Genomic DNA, 20,540 nt, shown 5'->3' with positions numbered 1-20,540 from the left:
GTTGTAGAGATACAAGTTAGAAATCATGTCTAAACCAATGGTTTTCAAACCTATTTTTGTTCTTGTTTTTTATTTTTGTAGCAAAATGCTTTTTTTTTTTTTAAAGATTTTATTTTTTCCTTTTTCTCCCCAAAGCCCCCCAGTACATAGTTGTATATTCTTCGTTGTGGGTCCTTCTAGCTGTGGCATGTGGGATGCCGCCTCAGCGTGGTTTGATGAGCAGTGCCATGTCCGTGCCCAGGATTCAAACCAACGAAACACTGGGCCGCCTGCAGCGGAGCGCACGGACCTAACCGCTCGGCCACGGGGCCAGCCCCCTGTAGCAAAATGCTTTTTGAAAAACAAAATTTTTCTTAGAGCATCATTATGTTAAGCAGAGAATAGCTGAGCTGCTCTGAGTAAACCCATCCACACAGCACTGCTCCCCTGAGGTGGCCCTTGAAGTTCTTTGGAACCTGGGGAATGACTGACTTAGGCCATGTCTTTCATTTTATAATGTCAAAACTGAGGCCTAAAGAATTTCCATGAGTTGTCTAAGGTTAAGAAAGTTAGTAACACAGCCAGCAACAAGACCTAGTCCCTTACTTCCAAGGCTGGTGCCTTTTCCATTATTTATTTATTAGTACTTATTTAATTACAAATTATACTCATGTGTTACTTAACAATGGGGATACATTCTGAGAAATGCATTGTTAAGTGATTTTGTCGTTGTGCAGACATCATAGAGTAGTGTACTTAGACTAACCTAGATGGTATAATCTACTACACACCTAGGCTGTATGGTACCAATCTTATGGGACCACTGCTGTATGCAGTCTGTCATTGACCAAAACATCGTTATGCAGCGCTTGATGGTTTGGGATGAAATTTAGGGTATAGCATTTTGCGATGTTGTGTCACCAGCAGCAAAGCTTTTATATCAATATTTCCTCTCTTGATGTAGGATAAGGAATGGAGGCCCCGGTTCCTCTTACTGAACACCCAACCTACATAGAGACTCTTGTTTACCTGTGATGCTGCTGTTGCCATCTGTACTGACTGACCAGGAGTAATCTTCAGTCTCCTAATCATGTGGCCTATTTAAAATGTCAGTCTTTGCTTTGGTGGCTAGGTTGTGGAAAGCTATATATTACTAGTTTCCAACTAGAGTCAGCTACGATAGCTTCTTCAAAATAGTGAGCTGGTAAAATTTGGTTGATAATCTCACACCCTTATATATAGTTGTATTATGATCTTCACATTTTTTTAAATATACTGCCAGCCCCCACCACAACCCTTATTCTTGCACTGGCTTCAAATGTTTTACTTAATGTTTCTAAGCAACCAACTAAAATTGGCAACACTATATTAAAAGAAAGGGAAAATGATTACTGCTTATCAATTTAGCACAGAGTGTTCCCAAGTATTGGCTGAATGAAACCTAAATGAGAGGTTTTTACTGATAAATATATTTTGGCTTTTTTCAGTGTATTATGATATTCTATATTGCCAAAAATCTGCATATAATAAAACAAAGATTTGCCCATTCTACTTGTAATATCAGTTTGAGATTTAATTAATCTCTCATAACCACATTGATTTTCTCTTTTGAATTAGATTTTAATAACCATCTGTGAGAACAGGCTGAAAGCCTGTCTCTGGAAACAATGCCTTGATATTCAGGGACATGAGAGCAGCTGCAAGCTGTTATTCTTCCTTTCTTAATAGCTGAATGTCACATCCTGTAGTTTGGCTTTCATTCACTAATGTGAGCAAAGGATTCTGCCTTTCTTTCTGACTCAACTTCCATTAACATAGTACATTAATATTCTGCATTACTCTTCAGTCCAAGTTACCTTCTGAACTAAAACTAAATCCCGTCTGGACCTCTGGTTCTAACCTTACCCTATAATCCTCTTGGCCTTGGCTTTACTATTTCTCTTTATATAAGAATCTCCCCACTCTGAGGCTTTGCCAAAATCCAGTTCTCTTACTAACTAAAATTTCACTCTTCTTCCGCCTCAGCGTGGTATTAATAAAAATGAGTGGGTATAAAAATGTGTATATATGCTATGTGAGTGAATAAGTTAATTTATATTTGAATGAGTCTGTTTATATCTAATAGTGGGTGTTTATAGCCAGCTTGGGAAAGGTATGTGGGAAGGGAAAGGAAAGGGTAAGCCTGGTGAAGAGGAACAGAAACTGTAGAGGAGTCTCAAAAGATGATAGTAATAAGACTGGTGTTGGAGAGAGGAGACTATCATCTATTTCTTTTCTGCTGAGATGCCCTTTTCTTTCCCATTAACAAAGATTTCCAAACAATCCATAAGAAATTATTTATAGAGAGATCTAATTTTACTTGCTAATAAATTGAGCCTCTGTCCAATTTCTGCTTAAAGTACAAATTACTAGAAGTTGGATATTTCCATATTTAATAAAGGGTATAAGTCAATTATGGAACTGAATTTAAGAAATTTAATAATGTTTTATATTGTCAGCATCATTGCTGTCTCTTCTAAAAGCCATTGAACAATATTTCTCAATATGATCCTCAGACTGGCAGCATCAGCATCAGCTGGGAACATGTTAGAAATGCAAATTCTTGGGGAGAGCCCTCAGACCTATTGAATCACAGACTTTGGGGAGAGCCTAGTAATCTGTGTTTTAATAACCTCTTCAGGTGATTCTGACACACAGGAAAGTTTGGAAACCTTTGCTGTTAAGTATAAGAAATTAGCATCTTTGTACTATTTTCTAATATGAAAGTTTACCTTAAAATGTACCCTAACCCTAATGAAATTTATCTTAGTCGGTTGAAGTAGCTGATAGATCCAAGGATAGATGCTTGATTGGGAGAGTGGATACGGAAGGAAGGAAGACCTTATAGCTATGTTACTGCTGTGATGGTTGATATGGCTGTATTTGCTTAGTTGAAAACATGTCCTGATTACATTAGAATTAAATTCTGTATATGTACATTTCATTATTGTAGAATTTAGAATCTATAAAATATTAATCTATTCTGTTGGTTTGGAAGTACTAATACTTGAGAAAATATAATAGCCTAAGTAAAAAGCTTGGTGGATGGGCTCAAAAGCAGAGTGGAGGAAACAGGAATTAATGAGCCAGAATAAAGAACAATGAAAATTACTCAGTCTGAACAATAGAGAGAAAATAGACTGGAAAGAAAAACATGAGCCGTCTGAGAGACTTGTGGGACTATAACTAAAAATGTTACATTCTTGTCATTGGAGTCTTGGAAGGAGAGGAAAAAGAGGGTACTCTGAAAAAGTACCTAAATAAATGACCAAAAGCTTCCTACAGTTGGGAAAAGACATAAACCTATAAGTTCGAGAAGCTGAGCAAACCCTATGCAGGATAAATCCAAAAAATGCACAAGACATATCATAATTAAATTTTTGAACCCCCCCCCCCCAAAAAAAAGGTTGAAAAGCAGCCAGAGAAACACAACACCTTACCTATAGGGAAAAAAACATTGAAATAACAGTAGATTTCTCATCAGTAATCATAGAGGCCAGAAGGAAGTAGCTGAAAGAACTGCCAACCCAGAATCCTATATGTGGTGAATATATTTTTCAGCAATGGAGGGGAAAGCAGGACATTCTCAGATGAAGGAAAACAGAGAATGTGTTTTCAGTAGACCTAATCTAAAAGAATGTGTTTAAGGTTCTCTAAACAGAAAAGAAACAATAAAAGAAAGAACCTTGAAACATCAAGAAAGAAGAAAGAACATGATAAGCAAAAAATAGGTAAACACAATATACTTTTCTTTTTCTTTTATATTTTCTAAATTATAGTTGACGTTGGAAACAATCATTATAACACTGGTGTGGTCCTAAACATGTGTAAAGGAAATAAGATAATTATAGAGAGAAGGGTAAAAAGATGCTAAATAATGTACAGTTTCTACACTTCACTCTAACTGGTAAAACAACACCAGTCTACCATGATAAGTTATGTGTATGTAATGTAATATCTAGAGCAATCTTTCACAAACACTACAGATAAATCAAAATAGAATTCTAAAAACTGTTCAAGTAACCCACAGGAAGGTAGGAAAAATAACAGAGAAAACAAAAAAGAAAATGACAGAGTTAAGCCCTGACATCTCAGTAATTACAATTAAATGTAAACAGTCTAAATACATCAGTTAAAAGATAGAGATTGGCAGAGTAGATTAAAAACATGACCCACCTCACTCGTGTCTACAAGAAACTAAATTCAAATATAACAATATAGGCAGGTTGAAAGTAAAATGATGGAAAAAGATATAGAGGAGTGGCTATATTACTATCAGATAAAGTAGACTTAGAGCAAAGAAAATTACTGTAGACAGAGAGGGAGATATATAATGATAAAAGGGATGATCACAAAGAAGACATAGCAATCATAAATGTGAGTGTATCAAACAGTGGAGTTGTAAGATAATGTGGAGCAAAAACTGGTAGAACTGAATGGAGAAACAAAAATTCACAATTGAGTGTTGGTCTCCAATGATAACTGTGGATTTGGTAGAACTAGACAGAAAATCAGCAAGGATATAAAATATAGAAGAACTCAACATCATCAACCAGCAGGATCTAATAGAGATTTAGAGAACACTCCACCCAACAACAGCAGAATATACATAATTTTCAAGTGCTCGAAGAACATATGCCAACGTTGACCACATCCTGGGGCATAAAACAACCTCAAAAACTTCACAGAATTGAAATAATATAGAGTATGTTCTCTGACCACAGTAGCATAAAATTAGAAATCAATAACAGAAAATAGCAGGAGAATCTCTAAACACCTAGAAACTAAACAGCACACTTCTAAATAGCACAGGGGTTGAGCCAGCCCTGATGGCCTAGTGGTTAAAGTTTGGCACATTCTGCTTCGGTGACCCAGGTTTGATTCCTGGGCATGGAACCACACCACTCATCTGTCAGTGGCCATGCTGTGGTGGTGGCTCACAGAGAATAACTAGAAGGACTTAGAACTAGAATATACAATTCTGTAGTGGGGTTTTGGGGAAGAAACAGAGAGAGAGGAGGTAGGCAACAGATGTTAGCTCAAGGTGAATCTTTCCCAGGAAAAAATGAGATAAAATAACCTGTGGGTTAAAGAGGAAGTCTCAAGGGAAATTTAAAAAAATGAATAGAACTGAATGAAAATAAAAATACAACATATCAAAATTTGTGGGAGACTGCTAAACCAGTATGGAGAGGGCAGTTTTTACCAGTCAATGCATAGATTAGGAACAAGGGAAAGTTTCAAAACAAATATCTAACCTCCCACCTCAAGAACCTAGAAGAGAAGAGCCAAATAAACCCAAAGCAAGCAGAAGGGAGGAAATATCAAAATGAGAACAAAAATCAGTAAAATTGAAAAGAGAAAAATTGAGAAAAATCAATGAAACAAAGAGCTGATTTTTTTGAAAAGATGAATAAAGTTGACAAACCTCTATCAAGACTGACAGATTATCAGTATCACTAATGAAATGGGATGCCACGGCAGACCCTACAGACATCAAAAAAATAAAAAATACCACAAACACCTCTGCGCACATAAATTTGACAACTTAGATGACATCAACCAATTTCTCGAAAAACACAAACTCATCCAATATGAAATACTCCTATCAGCAATACGTGAAATATCAAATTGATCCACATCCTCTCCAACATTGTCATACTTTTTAATTCTTGGCAATAGAATGGGTATAAAATTGTATCGTTGTGTTCTTTAATCGCATTTCCTTACTCACTGAGACTGAACGTCTTTTGATGTGTGTCATTTGTGTGTTTTCTTCTATTGTGTGTTTCTTTTATTTGTCTGTGTTTATAATCAAATCATCTGAAAATGACACTGTTCTTTCGTTCTAGTCCTGTGTCTTTAATAACTTTTTCATGTCTTTGCACTTGCTGGAAGCTCCAGTACAATGTTGAATAAAAGTACTGATAGTAGACTTGTTCCTGTGTTATTTCAGCCCTTATTTAAAAGAGAATGCTTGCAATATTTACCCATTAATTATGATGTTTGCTGTAGTTAACTTTGTATTCTTCAAACAGAATATAGGTTTTTTAAAAGTAAATTTCACAAAATATAAAATTATTTTCAATAAGTTACTCATATGAGGAATTGTAAAGCCTGTATCTTTGACAGCAATGCCATAAAACTAGAATTAATAATGGAAATTTAAACATACTGGCTTAGAAATTTTAAAAATAGATTTCTTAATTTCTGCAGTAAAAAATTAATACTGAACTTAAAGGTGTAGAAAATAGCAACTATGAGAATTCTGCATCATAACTTATGAGATAAGGCTAAAGCTATGTTCAAAATAAAAGTCATAGCCTTTAATGTTTTCTCCCTGAAATAGAAGAGGAAATGTTGGTAAAGTAAACTTCCAATGTTGGATTGCTCCAGGGCTCAGTTCCCAGAGCTCAGTCCTCAGGCTTCTTTTCTGTTTACCTCTCCTTAGGGATCTCATTAAGCTCAGTTTTACTCCCTTCCATGAGATAGAAACCTTCACATCTCCCCTGCGCTCAGGTGTCACATATTCAGTTGTCTGCTCAACATCTGCACTTGGGTGTCTAATAAGCATCTTACATTTAATGTGACCAAAAGAACATTCTTGATTCCCACCTCTCCCCCTGAGAAAACCTCCTCTAGTGTTCTCCATTTCAGTAAATGGCACCACCATTCACCCAGTTAGTTAGGGTAAATTATTGAAGTCATCTTTGGCTCCTGTCTTTCTGTCAACAAATTCTGGCATTTTTATCTTTCTCTCAGCATATCTTTCAACAGCATATCCTATTAAGTCTGTATTCAAAATATATCACAAATCCAACCATTTCTCATCATTTCCATTACTACCACTGTGGTGCAAGCCACTACTGTCTCTCACCAAGCCTGCTCCCTTACCGTGTATTGATAGATATTATGAAACAATAGTAACTGAAATTGTTTCATACAGTAATAGGCCAGTCAATGGAATCATATGCATAGCCCAAAATTGGCCCCAGTATGTAAAAGAACTTAAGCCATGATAAAAGTAGTATCAAGAAACAATGTGGAATGACATGCTTTCATAAACAGTATTCTGTAATTGGCCACTTAGGGAAAAATGTGTATAGTCTTACCTCTTATATAATAAAATAAATTCCAGAAACAGCAGTAGACAACATTTATTGAGCATTTACTATCTTCCAGGCAATGTGCTACATGTGTGTGAAGGATGCAAATTAGAAGAGAGAGATGATCATCTGATCTCTAGAGAGGGAAGGGTTACTAATCATAAAAATATCAAGTACTAAATTAAAAGGTTGATGAAATTAGCTAATACAGTATTAAGTATCTTCTGTTTTCAGAAATAAAATTAAAAGGCAAACAATAGATTCTGTGAAGGTAACAGGAGAAGCAGCATTGTTTTTTAATCTCTCTAAAGGCCCCAATAAAACATACAAACCAAATATATAGCAAAATTAAAAATCATAGACATCAGAATTAGTTGGTAAAATGTTCCTATAAGCCTCAAAAGATAAGCAGTACAAATCACCAAAACCATAAGATCTCCATGGTGTTAGCTTCTGGGCAGGAGGAAGCAGAAGGAAGCATCTGGGTGTTTGATGGACCTGAGAACAGGAGAGCTTCAAAATAACGAACAGGTGTTCATTGGAAAGCTCAGGAGGCCAGTCCTAGAACAAAGGCTGAAACTGGGAGGGGTTTTGCCAAGAGCAGGTGAATGTCGAGGACCTATGCTAAGATCTGAAGGGAGGAGGTTACCTCTGTGAATTCTCAAAACTGAATGTCTAGGGCTCCTTTCCAGGCCAGGGCCCATACTGAGATTAGAATCAAATTTGAGCAATGCAGCGACAATAGAGATTAAGGCAATAGGATATCTGAATGAAAGTGGAGGAGGGAAACTAAGACGACCTTGAAGTCTTAGAAAACAAGCTATCATATTTGAGTTCAACATAAAAAGAACAAAAAAGGGAGCTACACCTCCTGTAAGTTTGGGAAAACTAATTCCAAATGAAATTGGCAACAGAAAAGGAGCAAGGACAAATTTTATAATTTTTAATTACAAAATTTTACTGTAATAAAAAAGAGTAAAAAACAAAATAACAGCCACTCAGACACATGCCCACAAAAACAGATAAAATTCTATTTCAGTATGAGCTAAAATTCATTAAGAAAATGATACAACACTTGAAAGAACAACATATATCAGAATTGTAAAAACTCCAAATGCAGTGAAATAAAGGAAAGAATTAGAAATATTTTTTTAAATTTTAGAAAGAAACTAGAAGAAACACGAAAGCAAACAAACATAACAGATAATGTCTTCAGAGAACTAGAAGATGAAAAGGAGGAATGTTTAAAATTTTGAAAGAAATGAAGAAAGAAAAAGAATTTGAGAGAAATTAAAGTTGAGGTGGCAGTCTAGTCAACATATGGGTGGTTGGAGCAAGGAGGGCCTGGTAACACTATTCCTTGACTGGTAGTGGTTTCAGAGGCATTTGTCTTTTACTAATTCATTAAGCCATACATTTGTTTTGTGAGTTTTTTCTGTATTTGTTTTATTTTACAATTGTAAGATTGTGAAATGCAGCAAAAAGACAAATAATGAACTGGAAAGTATTTGCAAAAAAGAAAAGAATAGGAAAAATACATAAAATGTTCATGCAAATTGATAAGAAAATGCTAAAACTCCGATAAAGAATTGCAGAGGATGTAAATTAATGATTTACATGTATTCAAAAAGCTAATAAACATTGAAAATATCAAGTATTACTGAAAACTCTATATTACCTATATATGTAATATGTATGTATATATGTAATATATGTTTATATATTTTGTAATATGTATTTACGTATTTACATATGTTTATATGTATATATGTAATATAGAGTTTGTTTCCCCTGGAAGACAGCTTTTAGGAAAGGAGGGAAAAGAAACTTTATATTACATCTGTAGATAACTTTTAATGTAAGATACAGCCTAGTATGTGTTGTGGATGAAGTTGGGGTGAGGTGGCAGTAAGACCGTCCAGTAAGTGCTCTTCACTATGGTAAGTTTTTCTGTTGTATGATTCCCAAGGTGAATGCAATACAAAATAATTCATTTGTTTTCTGTTCATGTTCAGTTAGCTTGGCATTTTATAACTTGGAAAATTTTTCTGATTGATCACTTTGATTGCTGTTTTATACTTCACAGTGAGAGACCTACCACCAACTTGCCTTGATGTTAGACAAAAACAGCGTATCTCTATGGATGCATTATCATCTGAAATGAAGGCCCCAGTTCTTCCAGAAGCTGTCCTTCCTGTCCAGCCCAAAACTATGAAAGACTTTCAGTAAGTTTCAGCTCACTATTATATGTAGACATATAGTCATCTGCATGTTAGCACTTGACATAATTTAATATTTTTGTTTGAGAAATTGATTGAACTTGTGGATCATTATAAGGTATTAGCCAAGAGTGAAGACATGGAATACTAGATATCTCAAGCTGAAGATGAAAACAAATGTGTAAATAACAGATAAAGGGTAGATAATGTTTCGACAAAACAAACACTAAGAGAATATAAGTCAAAACAGGCAAAAAGGTGGTGATAATATAGTAGAATGTTTCCTTTTTTGAAAATAAAATTCCATCTAATATGTAACACATAAACTATAAAAGCTGTGCCACTACTAAAAGAATCCAAATGGATACTTGAAGGACTAAGTGAGAATGAGAAATTAGAGACAGAATGTAAAGGAAATCTCTCTGGAAGTTTGACTGTGAAGTGAAGGAATGAAAGAGTGATCATTCTAAGGAGCATGTGAAGAATGAATTTTTTTAATGGCAAGTAAATGGGAAAGTTGAAGTTAGATTAATGTCTTAATCCAATTAAGAATTATAAATTCACAAACTATATTTTCATTAACTAACTGGAACATATTTCTGTATTCAGCTTCAGTATTTCAGATTGCATGTTTGCTGACATTTATTTGTAAAGAAGTAATGTTATTTTACCTGAATAGTATTTCTATTTACTATGGTTAATAATTATTTTCGTTTTAGGGAAGATGTAGAAAAAGTTAAGTCATCAGGAGATTGGAAAGCAGTACATGATTTTTATCTCACAACATTTGATTCTTTCCCAGAGCTAAATGCTGCATTTAAGGTAATAATACATAAAACACATTTTTCACTTTTAGTTTTAAATTTTCCAAAACGGATACAATAAATTTACCTCTTTTTCTACCCAGTATTGACTTAAGCAACTGTTTAAACGGACATACGTATGTATTAATTTCCAAAATTTTACATATGACAAATATTAAGTGATATCTGAAAGAATATTTTTATTTGTACTAATATTAATTTTTTACTCCATTCTTTCAGTTTTAAAAAAATTGTTATTGGGGCTAGCCCTGTCAAGTAGTGGTTAAGTTCTCATGCTCTGCTTTGGCAGTTTGGCGTTCGTGGGTTTGAATCCTGAGTGTGAATCTACACACCACTCATCAAACCATACTGTGGTGGTGACCCACATACAAAAGAGAGGAAGACTGGCACAGATGTTAGCTCAGGAACAGTCTTCCTCGAGCAAAAAAGAGGAAGATTGGCAACAGATGTTAGCTCAGGGCCAGCCTTCCTCAGCAAAAAAAAAAAATAAAGGTATTAAAATAATCCTTTTATGTTTATTTTTTAGCAATATTGCCCCCAAAGTTCTTTTTCATCCTACTAAAAAATACTAGAAATTATGACGGAATAACTATGGTTCAGATATTACTAAGAATAGTCCTTAAGGGGCTGGCCCCGTGGCCGAGTGGTTAAGTTCGCGCGCTCCGCTGCAGGCGGCCCAGTGTTTCGTTGGTTCGAATCCTGGGCGCGGACATGGCACTGCTCATCAAACCACGCTGAGGCAGCGTCCCACATGCCACAACTAGAAGGACCCACAACAAAGAATATACAACTATGTACCAGGGGGCTTTGGGGAGAAAAAGGAAAAAATAAAATCTTTAAAAAAAAAAAAAAAAAAAGAATAGTCCTTAAAATGTAATATACACTTATTCTTTAATTGAATTTGCAGAAAGATGCCTCTGCCTCATTTAATACTATTGAAGACTCTGGAATTAACACTAAATTTGTGAATGCTGTATATGATACCTTACTTAATACTGTAAGTATTTATGAACACATGCAAACAGTATAATTCTTTGGCTCTTTTGTATTTTAAAAGCAGCCACATAAATATTATAAAAATCTCCTTATAACAAAATTATTTTAGAAACTCTAATATAATAGTAAATTTAGTTGGGATTTTCAGAAAGTTGGCTTCTTTTATTCTTTTATTTTTTTAATTAAATGAGAATTGAGCAGAAAATATTTTTATATCCAGTTCTTGTTTAGAAAGAATTGCTAAAATAAAATTCGTGCTTCATTTACTCAGCAAAAGGAAGTAAGTTATTTGATTGTATTGGAATTACACTGAATCTCTAGATCACTTGTTCTCAAACTTTAGCATGTATCAGAATCATAGGAAGGGCTTCTTAAAATACAGAGTTTTAGATTCAGTAGGTCTGGGGTAGAACCCAAGAATTTGTGTTTCTAACGACTTCCTTGGATATATTGATGCTCCTGATCCAGGGACCAGATTTTGAGAACCCCACTGCTGTAGGTCAATTTGTGAAGAATTGACACCCTTTCAATCCATGGGCATGGTATATCCCTCCAATTACTTAGAGCTTCTTTAATTTCTCTTGGTAATATTTTGTAATTTTCTAAGTAAAGGTCTTACACATTTCTTGTTACATTTACTTCTAGGAACTTGATTTTTTTTTGATGCTATCATAATTTCATTTTCTAATTGTTATTAGTATATGGAAATACTTGCATGTATTTGTCTTTATCTAGTTACCTTGCTAAATTCTCTCATTAGTTCTAATAATATATCAGTAGATTTATTTGGATTCTCTATATACACAGTCATGTCATGTGTGAAGAATGAGTTTTATCTCTTTCCAGTCCTTATATCTTGTATGGATGTACATGTTTGCCTTATTGCTCTGGCTAGGACTTCTTATACAATTCTGAATAAAAGAAGTAATAGCAGGCATCTTTGTCTTATTCCTAATCTCAGTACTTCACTATTAAATATATAAAAGGGTACTTAATAACATTTGTCATCAGAGAAATGGAAAAAACATTACACATCCATTCAAAAGTATATAAAAATTTTTTTTGAAACTTTACTGAGAATTGGCAATATTGTGGAACAGTTAGAACTTTCATATCCTGATGAGGTAAGTATAAACTACTACAACCGCTTTGGAAAACTACTTGGTATTGTTTACTGGCACCAAGTATGTGCATACAGTGTGCCCAAAAGCTTCACTCCTAGGGACACTTCTCTGACTTTTTTTGACTTGGAATGATGTTAATGTTTTATAGACACTAAAAAAATTAAATCTACAACATGAGGCGAAAACCCTTTAAAATGGAATAAAAACAGAAAGAAAAAAACCTAACTATATTTCTAATGAATACCATAACCATACCAGAAAACAAAAAAGGAACTAAGTCAAGTAACTTTTATACATAGCACTTTATATATCTTCAGTCTAAAGATTAAAAGAAAGCTGTAAACACATCTTCAACATTCCTGAGTTTTTTTTTCCCCCACTGATACGGGTTAGCAATTCTGAAACTACTTTCTGTGTAGTGTTGTTGAATTAAAACAAATATATTGATGTTGGGAGTCAGGTTCTCACTTCTGGAGAAGAGAGATAAAAATATGAGTTGGAGGATGGCCCAAAATAACTGGTATTGAGGCATCATAATGAACTCAGGAATTTTAATAGATAGATGGGGGGGGGGGGGTGTGTGTGTATTTCCTAACCCTGTCACTGAAAGGGCCTAGAAATAATAACATCCCAGTAGCAATAAGCACTTTAGTGTACATGGTTTCTAAATGCCATTCCCCACTACAAGGAGTCAGAGCTCCCTAGAGAAATGGCTGATTCCAGGACTGAGGCAGGGAAAGTACAAGATGAAGATGAACCTGGAACATCTGGTTTTTCACCATTAAGAAATGTTGTCAGCTGTAGGTTTTTGTAGATGTTCATTATCAAGTTAAGGAAATTCCCCTCTATTCCTAGTTTGCTGCGAAGTTTTTTTTTTTAATCATGGATGGAGGTTGGGATTTGTCAAATGCTTCTTCATCTATTGATATGATCATATTATTTTTCTTTTAACCTATGGATGTGATGAATTAATTGATTTTCAGATGTTGAAGCAGCCTTGCATCCCTGGAATAAATCTCACATGGTCACGGTGCATAATCCTTTTTATACCCTGTTGGATTTGATTTGCTGGTATTTTGTTGAGGATTTTTACATCTGTGTTCAGGAGAGATACTGATCTGTAATTTTCTTTTCTTGTGATATCTTTGGTGTTGGTATGAGGGTTGCTGGCCTCATAGAGTGAGTCGGGAAGTATTCTCTCTGCTTCTACTTTTTGGAAGAAATTGTAAAGAATTGGTGTCTTTTCTTTAAATTTTCAGTAGAATTCACCAGTAAAATCATCTGGGTCTGGTGTGTTCTGTTTTGGGAGGTTACTAATTATTGATTCAGTTTCTTTAATAGATACAGGCCTATTTAGATTATCTATTTCTCCTTGTGTGAGTTTTATGAGATTGTATCTTTCAGAGAATTGGTCCATTTCATCTAGGTGATCAAATTTGTGGGCAGAGTTGTTCATAATAGTCCTTTATTATCCTTTTAATGTTTGTGGGATCAGTAGTGACGATCCCTCTTTCATTTCTGGTATCAGTAATTGGTGTCTTCTTGCTTTCTTTCTTGGTTAGCCTGGCTAGAGGTTTATCAGTTTATCAGCATTTGGTTTCATTGTTTTTCTCTATTCCCTGTTTTCAATGATTTCTGCTCTAAGTTTCTCATGTATTTTATTCTGCTTACTTTGGAATTAATTTGCTGTTTTCTTTTAGTTTCCTAAGGTGAAAGCTTAAATTACTGATTTAGCTCTTTCTTTTTTTCCTAATATAATCATTCACTGTCATACATGTCCCTCTAAGCACTGCTTTAGCTGTATCTCACAAATTTTGATAAGTTTTATTTTCATTTCCTTACAAAGCTAAATGTGAACTTACCATATGATCCAGCAGTCATGCTCCTAGGTATCTACTCAAGTGATTTGAAAACCTGCACACGAATGTTTATAGCAGCCTTATTCATAATTGCCCAAAATTGGAAGCCATCAGGCATATTGCCAGATGTCCTTAAATAGGTGAATGGATAAACAAACTGTAGTGCGTCCATACGGTGGAATATTATTCAGCAATAACAAGAAATGAGCTGTCAAGCCGTGAAAAGACACTGGGGCGGGGGGGACCTCAATTGCATATTGCTAAGTGAAAGAAGCGAGTCTGAAAAGTCTGCATACTGTATGATTCATACAATATCACATTCTGAAAAAGAAAAAGCTATAGAGATAAAAAAAAAAGATGAGGGCTCGGGCAGGGAGAAAGGGAGGAATGATCAGGCTTAGTACTTATGTCACATTGAAACTTGGAGCCTAAACTTTGTCTCAGCAGCAAGTTGAGGTAGTTGAATAAGAGATCCGGGATAAACCAGAAACCCTGAAAGAGGTGCTAAAGTGGTCTCACGCCTGAAGAGCTTCCTTTCCCCCACTGCCCTCACTGTCTTGCCCCACTGACCACCAGCTTCTAGAGGAAGGAAAATAAAAATCCTCATTTTTAGGACCATAGGATTCCTAAAGAATAATAAATATCAATAAGCATTCAAAAAAATAACTATGAATGAGTCAGAAAAAATAACATAGATTTAGATCCCCTAGGAATTCAGATATTGAGATTATCAACAATGAGACTATCTAAAATAATTAGATTTGATACCAGATAGAATGTTTAGAAGTAGAAAAATCAATAGATAGATTAAACAGCAAATTAGAGACAGCTGAAAAAAGACTGGAAGATAGAAGTGAAAAGAAATTTCTGAGTAGACCACAGAGGGAAAAAGAAGAAAGTATGAAAAAAATAAGATATAGAGGGTAGAATGAGAACATCTAAGATACATTTTATTTGGAGTGTCAGAAGTAGAGAATAGAAAGAATGGAAATATATTTAATAGCTGAGGATTTTTCAAAACTCATGTAAGACATGAATCCAGAAATAACACAAGAAGCACAATATATACTAAGCAAGGTAAAAGAAATCCAAACCTAGACTCATTGTAGTGAAACTGTAGAACATCAAAATAAAGAGATCTTATCAAAAACAAAAGAGAAAAGACAGATCATCCACAAAGGAATTGCAATTTACTGTCAGCAGACATCTTCACAGCAGCAATGGGATCCAGAAAACATGGAGTAATATTTTCAAAATGCTGAAAGAAAATAATGTAAACACTGATTGACATAGCCAGAGAAACTAACTTTCAAGAATGAGGGTGATGTGAAGATACCTACAGTAAATGAAGACCAACTTTACTACCAACAGACATATTCTTAAAGAAACTTCTAAAAAATGTACTTCAGAGAAAAGGAAAATGATTTCAGAAGGAAGATCTGAGATGTAAGAAAGACTGATGGAGAAGAAATTGGTAAATATTTATATGTTAGTCTAAACAGACAGTGCATGAAATTAATGTCTAATGTGTAATTGAAAAAAACCAAAAGAACAGAATAATAACATGTAAGTAGAGCAAGGTCATTGGAGTTAAATGTATTCTAAGATGCTCTGAAGAGAGATTAAGATGATAACTTTAGACTTGTTAACTATGGATCATAGAATTTTAAAAGTAACCTCTAAAATAATGCAAATTTGGCAAGTAACATTCCTAACTAAATAGGGGAGTGGAGAAAGAAAACACGCTAACAGGTGGAGAAATAAAACGTGATCAGTTTCTTTAAAGGCATGAAGAACAGAACCATTAAAAGTGTGTTAAAGAGAAAACAAAAAGTAAGATTGTAGAAACAAGTCCAGATATATCAATAATCACAAAAAATGTAAATGGGTTAAACTCACTGGTTAAATGACATAGACTGTCACTTAGGATTTTGAAAAATTTACCTCTGGGCCGGCCCTGTGGCCGATGGTTAAGTTCGTGCACTCCGCTGCGGTGGCCCAGGGTTCAGATCCTGGGCGCAGACATGGTGCCGCTCGTCAGGCCACGTTGAGGCGGCGTCCCATATGCCACAACTAGAAGGACCTGCCACTAAGATATACAACTATGTACCAGGGGGCATTTGGGGAGATAAAGCAGAAAAAAAAATTCACCTCCATGCTAGTTACAAAAGACACTTGAAACATGAACATGAAAAGATTGAGAGCAACAGTATGGAAGAAAATATACCAGGCACATATTAACCAAGAGAAAGTTCAAGTATCTGTTACTAATTTCAGACAACATATAGCCTTTAGGAAAATAAATACTACAGGTGATCAGCTGGAGAGACATCATTAGCGTTGGGAAGGTTATACAGAAAATGTTGATTTTTATTTGCACCTTGGAAGGATAGATCTTAAGTACAGAGTCAGTCATTCATTCAGCATGTATATATTGAATGGTATATCCTTGTTATTGAGGATATAATGGTAAACAAAATGCACAGAATATAAATCCCCAAGGATTTTATGCTCTAATGCTAATAGGAGCAGGTGGATAGATAATAATCGGGAAAACAAATAGGAAAGGAGATAATTTCAGTACTGATAAGTGCTATGAGAATACAGGGTAATGTGGTAAGGAGTGGCTAGGGGTTGCTTTAGCTAAGACACTCGTGGAAGGCCTGTGTAAGTGACATTTGAGATCTTAATGATGAAAAGGACTGAAGCCATGTAAAGATCTGAGAGCAGCACACTAACAGAAGTTGCAGCTAATACAAAGGTCCTGAGAAGGGAGCACATTGGCAAGATCAGAAGTAAAGCTGTTGTAACTAAAGCTTAATGAATTGGAAAGAAAGGAGAGGACTGGGGAAAAGAAAAAAAGGAGGGAATCAGGTTGGAGAGATAGGGATCAGACAAACTGTATATGCCCCTGTGAGTTTGAATTTTAATTGTAATGGAAAGTCATTGAAGGATGTTAAGCAGGGAATGGGGGGATGGTGTGACATGATTTACAGTTAAGAAAGACCTCTCTGGATGCTTTGAGGAGGATGGTCTGTAGTGGGGCAAGAGAAAGGAGTTAGGAATAGCTTGGATGTGGGACTTGAGGAAAAAAGGAAACTGAGTGGATAATACTGCCATTTAATTAAATGGATAAGACTGAGGCATCAGCAAAGGAGAGAACAAGTGTTTCAAGAAGGAATGAGTAATTAACCTTAGATGCTGCTAAGAGGTTTAGTAAGATTTGCACAGAGTCAACCATTGTATTTAATAAAATATTGATAATTGATGACTTTAATAAGAGCCATTTCAGGGGAATTGTGGGAACAAAACCTGTTTGGAATGGGTTGAGGAGAGGAAGTAGAGATGGTGAGTATGGACAACTCTTGAGTTTTGCTATGAAGGAAAGCAGAGCAATGAGGGTTACCTGAAACAGTACATGGGTCCAAATGAAGGGTTTTTAATATGGGCAATATATTAGTCAGTGTCCTGGCAGGAAACGACAACACACTCAAAGTGGTAACTTGGAGAGGACTCTTTACAAAGTTGTTACCAGAGTAAGGGACACCATAAAGAGCAGTACAATATCTAGGGTAAAACCGGAGATGGGCTATAGGGGAGAGGGCTGTCTTACAGATGTGACATTGTGTTGAGGAACACAGCCAGCCCATGGTGACCTTGCAGGGAGGGAGCTGAGGGAATAAATATCCCAACTTACCTCTCTTCCCTCTCCTGTCAGTGTTCTATCTTGGCTGAATCCAACCAGAAGACAAAAGGCAAAGGAGTCTGGTTGATGTGGTCCTTAGTAGTCAGCCTCCCAGGGCATAGAGCAGGGTCAAGAAGGGTGGAAATGTAGAGGCAAATTCACGCAGATGATTTAGTATGTAGTGTTCTACTGATGGGAATGATCTAGTAGAAAGGAAGAAATGGATGAGGCAGGGGAGATAAGAGAACGCTGAATAACCAGGTCCTTGACAAAAGTGGGAAGGGTTGGGATATAGGGCCCAGGTGAAAGGGTTGGCCTTGGTCAAGTGCAAATGCAGGTAAACTGGTAGAATTGATGGTGTAACCATGAATCTCTTCTCATCTGGGTGCTGTTTTCTCTCTCAAGCCTGTGACAAGGTCATAGCTGAAGGTGATGAATGGGAAGGAGGTATTGGAGATTTGAGGAATGAGAAGTAGATTTGAAATAGTTGTCTTGAAGAGTAGGGAGGTAATTGAACTGGGGAAATGTTGAGGTACTGTCAATACTGTTGAGCATCTTTTTGAGATTTGTGTCATAAACTTAAAGTGTGTCCAGTCAGCACTTTCGTTTGATTTTTCTCCTGCAGCCTTCCACTGTTAAGGGTCAGACTCTAAATAAGTGGTTAATTGAGCAGGGATGGTGTTTACCTTCTGGGAGTGAAGGGTCACTGTAAGACAATGGGGAGAAAGGAGCGATATATTAAATATATATAAAATAAGATGCTAGGCTGAATGAGTGCTGACAGACAAGTCTGAGAAGTGATGGTTGTGGTTTTAAAGTCAATCCATGATATATGCTTGTTATCTTGGCCTTTGTCTCTTTCATATAATAACATGACACAACATGGCCTTTGTCTCTTTCTTACAACAACGTGACACAGAAACTTTAATGATTACTTGAAGCTTCTAGTTAATGAAGGTTTAGTCATTATTTATTGTAAGCTAAAGTACCATCTAGATGTATTTTATTTTATTTTCATGCATTCTTATTAGGCATGTTTGGGAGTAAATAAGGTTTTTTTAGTATTTGAATTATTAAACAATAAAGGAATGTTAATTTTGTGCCTTTTCCAAATCCTATAATGAAAAAAATCGTTGTCTTTTTTTTTATTGAACATAATTTGGTTGCACTTAGTAATTGTGGATTTAACTGCTGATTGTAACTTGATATTGGTAGGACCAAGTATGTCCACAATACAAGCAATCTTTTTATATCGTTAAACATGCTACTCTTGGACTTGTATTCATGATTTTATCCTGTCAATCCAGGGAAAGTGAAATTGTTTTTCAGTTATAGAAGACTGATGTTGGTCATCAAGGGCCACCATATATGTTTGTGCAGGTTGTACACTGCACATTCCAGAGAGCATTCTCATTGTAATCTTAGGATATTGGTGCTCCCTAGGGCTCTCAGGTGTGAAATTGATACTCCCATGAGTGGCAGTCCTTGGTCCTGAAGTCTGATTTTAACTATTGAAACAGATCTGTAAATATAATTAACATATAAAAGTCAACTAAGTAGCTAATCCTAATTATCTTATGATTTTCTTTTGCCTACAGCCTCAAGACATTCAGAAGACAGTATTAAAGGGAATCATTAACAGCCTGTTACGAGAATGGAAAGGGTATTTGTAACTAATATTTAGCTAATCAGTATAGATGGTTAATTTACACATCTTATACATCTTTTATATGTATGTATGTATTTTACTCTCAGAAAAGATTTTAGTTGTTATAATAAAAACATAGATCAGAAAGAAATTATAAATCACTTATAACAAAGCTTTTTAACTTGAGATTTGTGGCTTCTCAGGAGGGTGTATAGGTGAGCTTCAGAGGATCTGTGAATCCTGTAAAATTGTGTATACAATTTCTTGTGTACACATACATGTGCTTTATAAAAATGAGATAGGTAGTTACATCAGTAACCTAGAATGAAATAGTTTGGCTATTAAATTTAGCCTTCAGCTTCCTGGTAGCTGGGGCAAAATTTTTCTTGTTTCTAATATAAGGAAACATAAGTTTAGCTACTGAAGTATTTTTTTCTTGGAAATAAATATTGAATCATTATATAAGGAAGGACAGGCAATGTAATTGATAATGTTTTGAACTGTGAATATACAGGACACACAAGAATATACTTTTAAAAGTACATATTATTTAAATTGATGTTATTTAAGTAGCGTTATACTTTAAATAATAGCTTCTATGAAAGCCAAGGAATACCATTAAATTCTAATTCAAATGTTGGTATTAAGCCCAGTTTGAAAATAATATCAAACTAGAATTGTTAAATATAATATTAAATGTACCCTGTATATTTTAATAATATTGTCCTGATTTTCAAAGAAACTTATGGTTACTATAGAAAATTTAGAAGAGAGAGTAGTATAAAAAAGTTAAAAAATTAACATTTTGCAGTTTTTTTCTAATCATCTTTTAAAGTAATTGAAATCATACTGTGTAGTTTCATGTGGTTTCTAGCTTAATGATATTTTTCTTGATTTATCATTCTAGTAATGAATTTTTCCTTGAATTTCATGTTTCTGGTTGAACACATAATGCTTTGTTGAAAAAGAAGAGAAAAACTTAGAGTGTAAAGAGAATTCCTAGGAGAAATGAGAAAATCAAGTTGTCTGAAACTATTGGGATCTCAGTCCCCTCTAATAAG

The 20,540-nt window shown here is 35.1% G+C and overlaps 1 protein-coding gene across 4 annotated transcripts in view; it reads left to right on the top strand.

Annotated features, from left to right (window-relative positions):
• Positions 1-20,540, top strand: part of HECTD2 (HECT domain E3 ubiquitin protein ligase 2) — a 78,282-nt gene that overhangs the window by 28,203 nt on the left and 29,539 nt on the right. For all 4 annotated transcript variants that reach the window (XR_011537484.1, XR_011537482.1, XR_011537485.1 and 1 more), the window contains exons 3-6: positions 9,211-9,349; positions 10,063-10,165; positions 11,075-11,164; positions 19,430-19,494. Coding sequence is in view for 1 of the 4 variants with exons in the window: in XM_070610417.1 (XP_070466518.1) it covers positions 9,211-9,349; positions 10,063-10,165; positions 11,075-11,164; positions 19,430-19,494 (397 nt within the window). In the remaining 3 variants the exon portion in view is untranslated. The remainder of the gene's footprint in view (positions 1-9,210; positions 9,350-10,062; positions 10,166-11,074; positions 11,165-19,429; positions 19,495-20,540) is intronic.

Source organism: Equus przewalskii, chromosome 1 (genome assembly GCF_037783145.1).
Source record: "Equus przewalskii isolate Varuska chromosome 1, EquPr2, whole genome shotgun sequence".
NCBI lineage: Eukaryota > Metazoa > Chordata > Mammalia > Perissodactyla > Equidae > Equus > Equus przewalskii.
The sequence above is the reverse complement of the archived record's forward strand: the minus strand, read 5'-3'. Positions and strand labels throughout refer to the sequence as shown.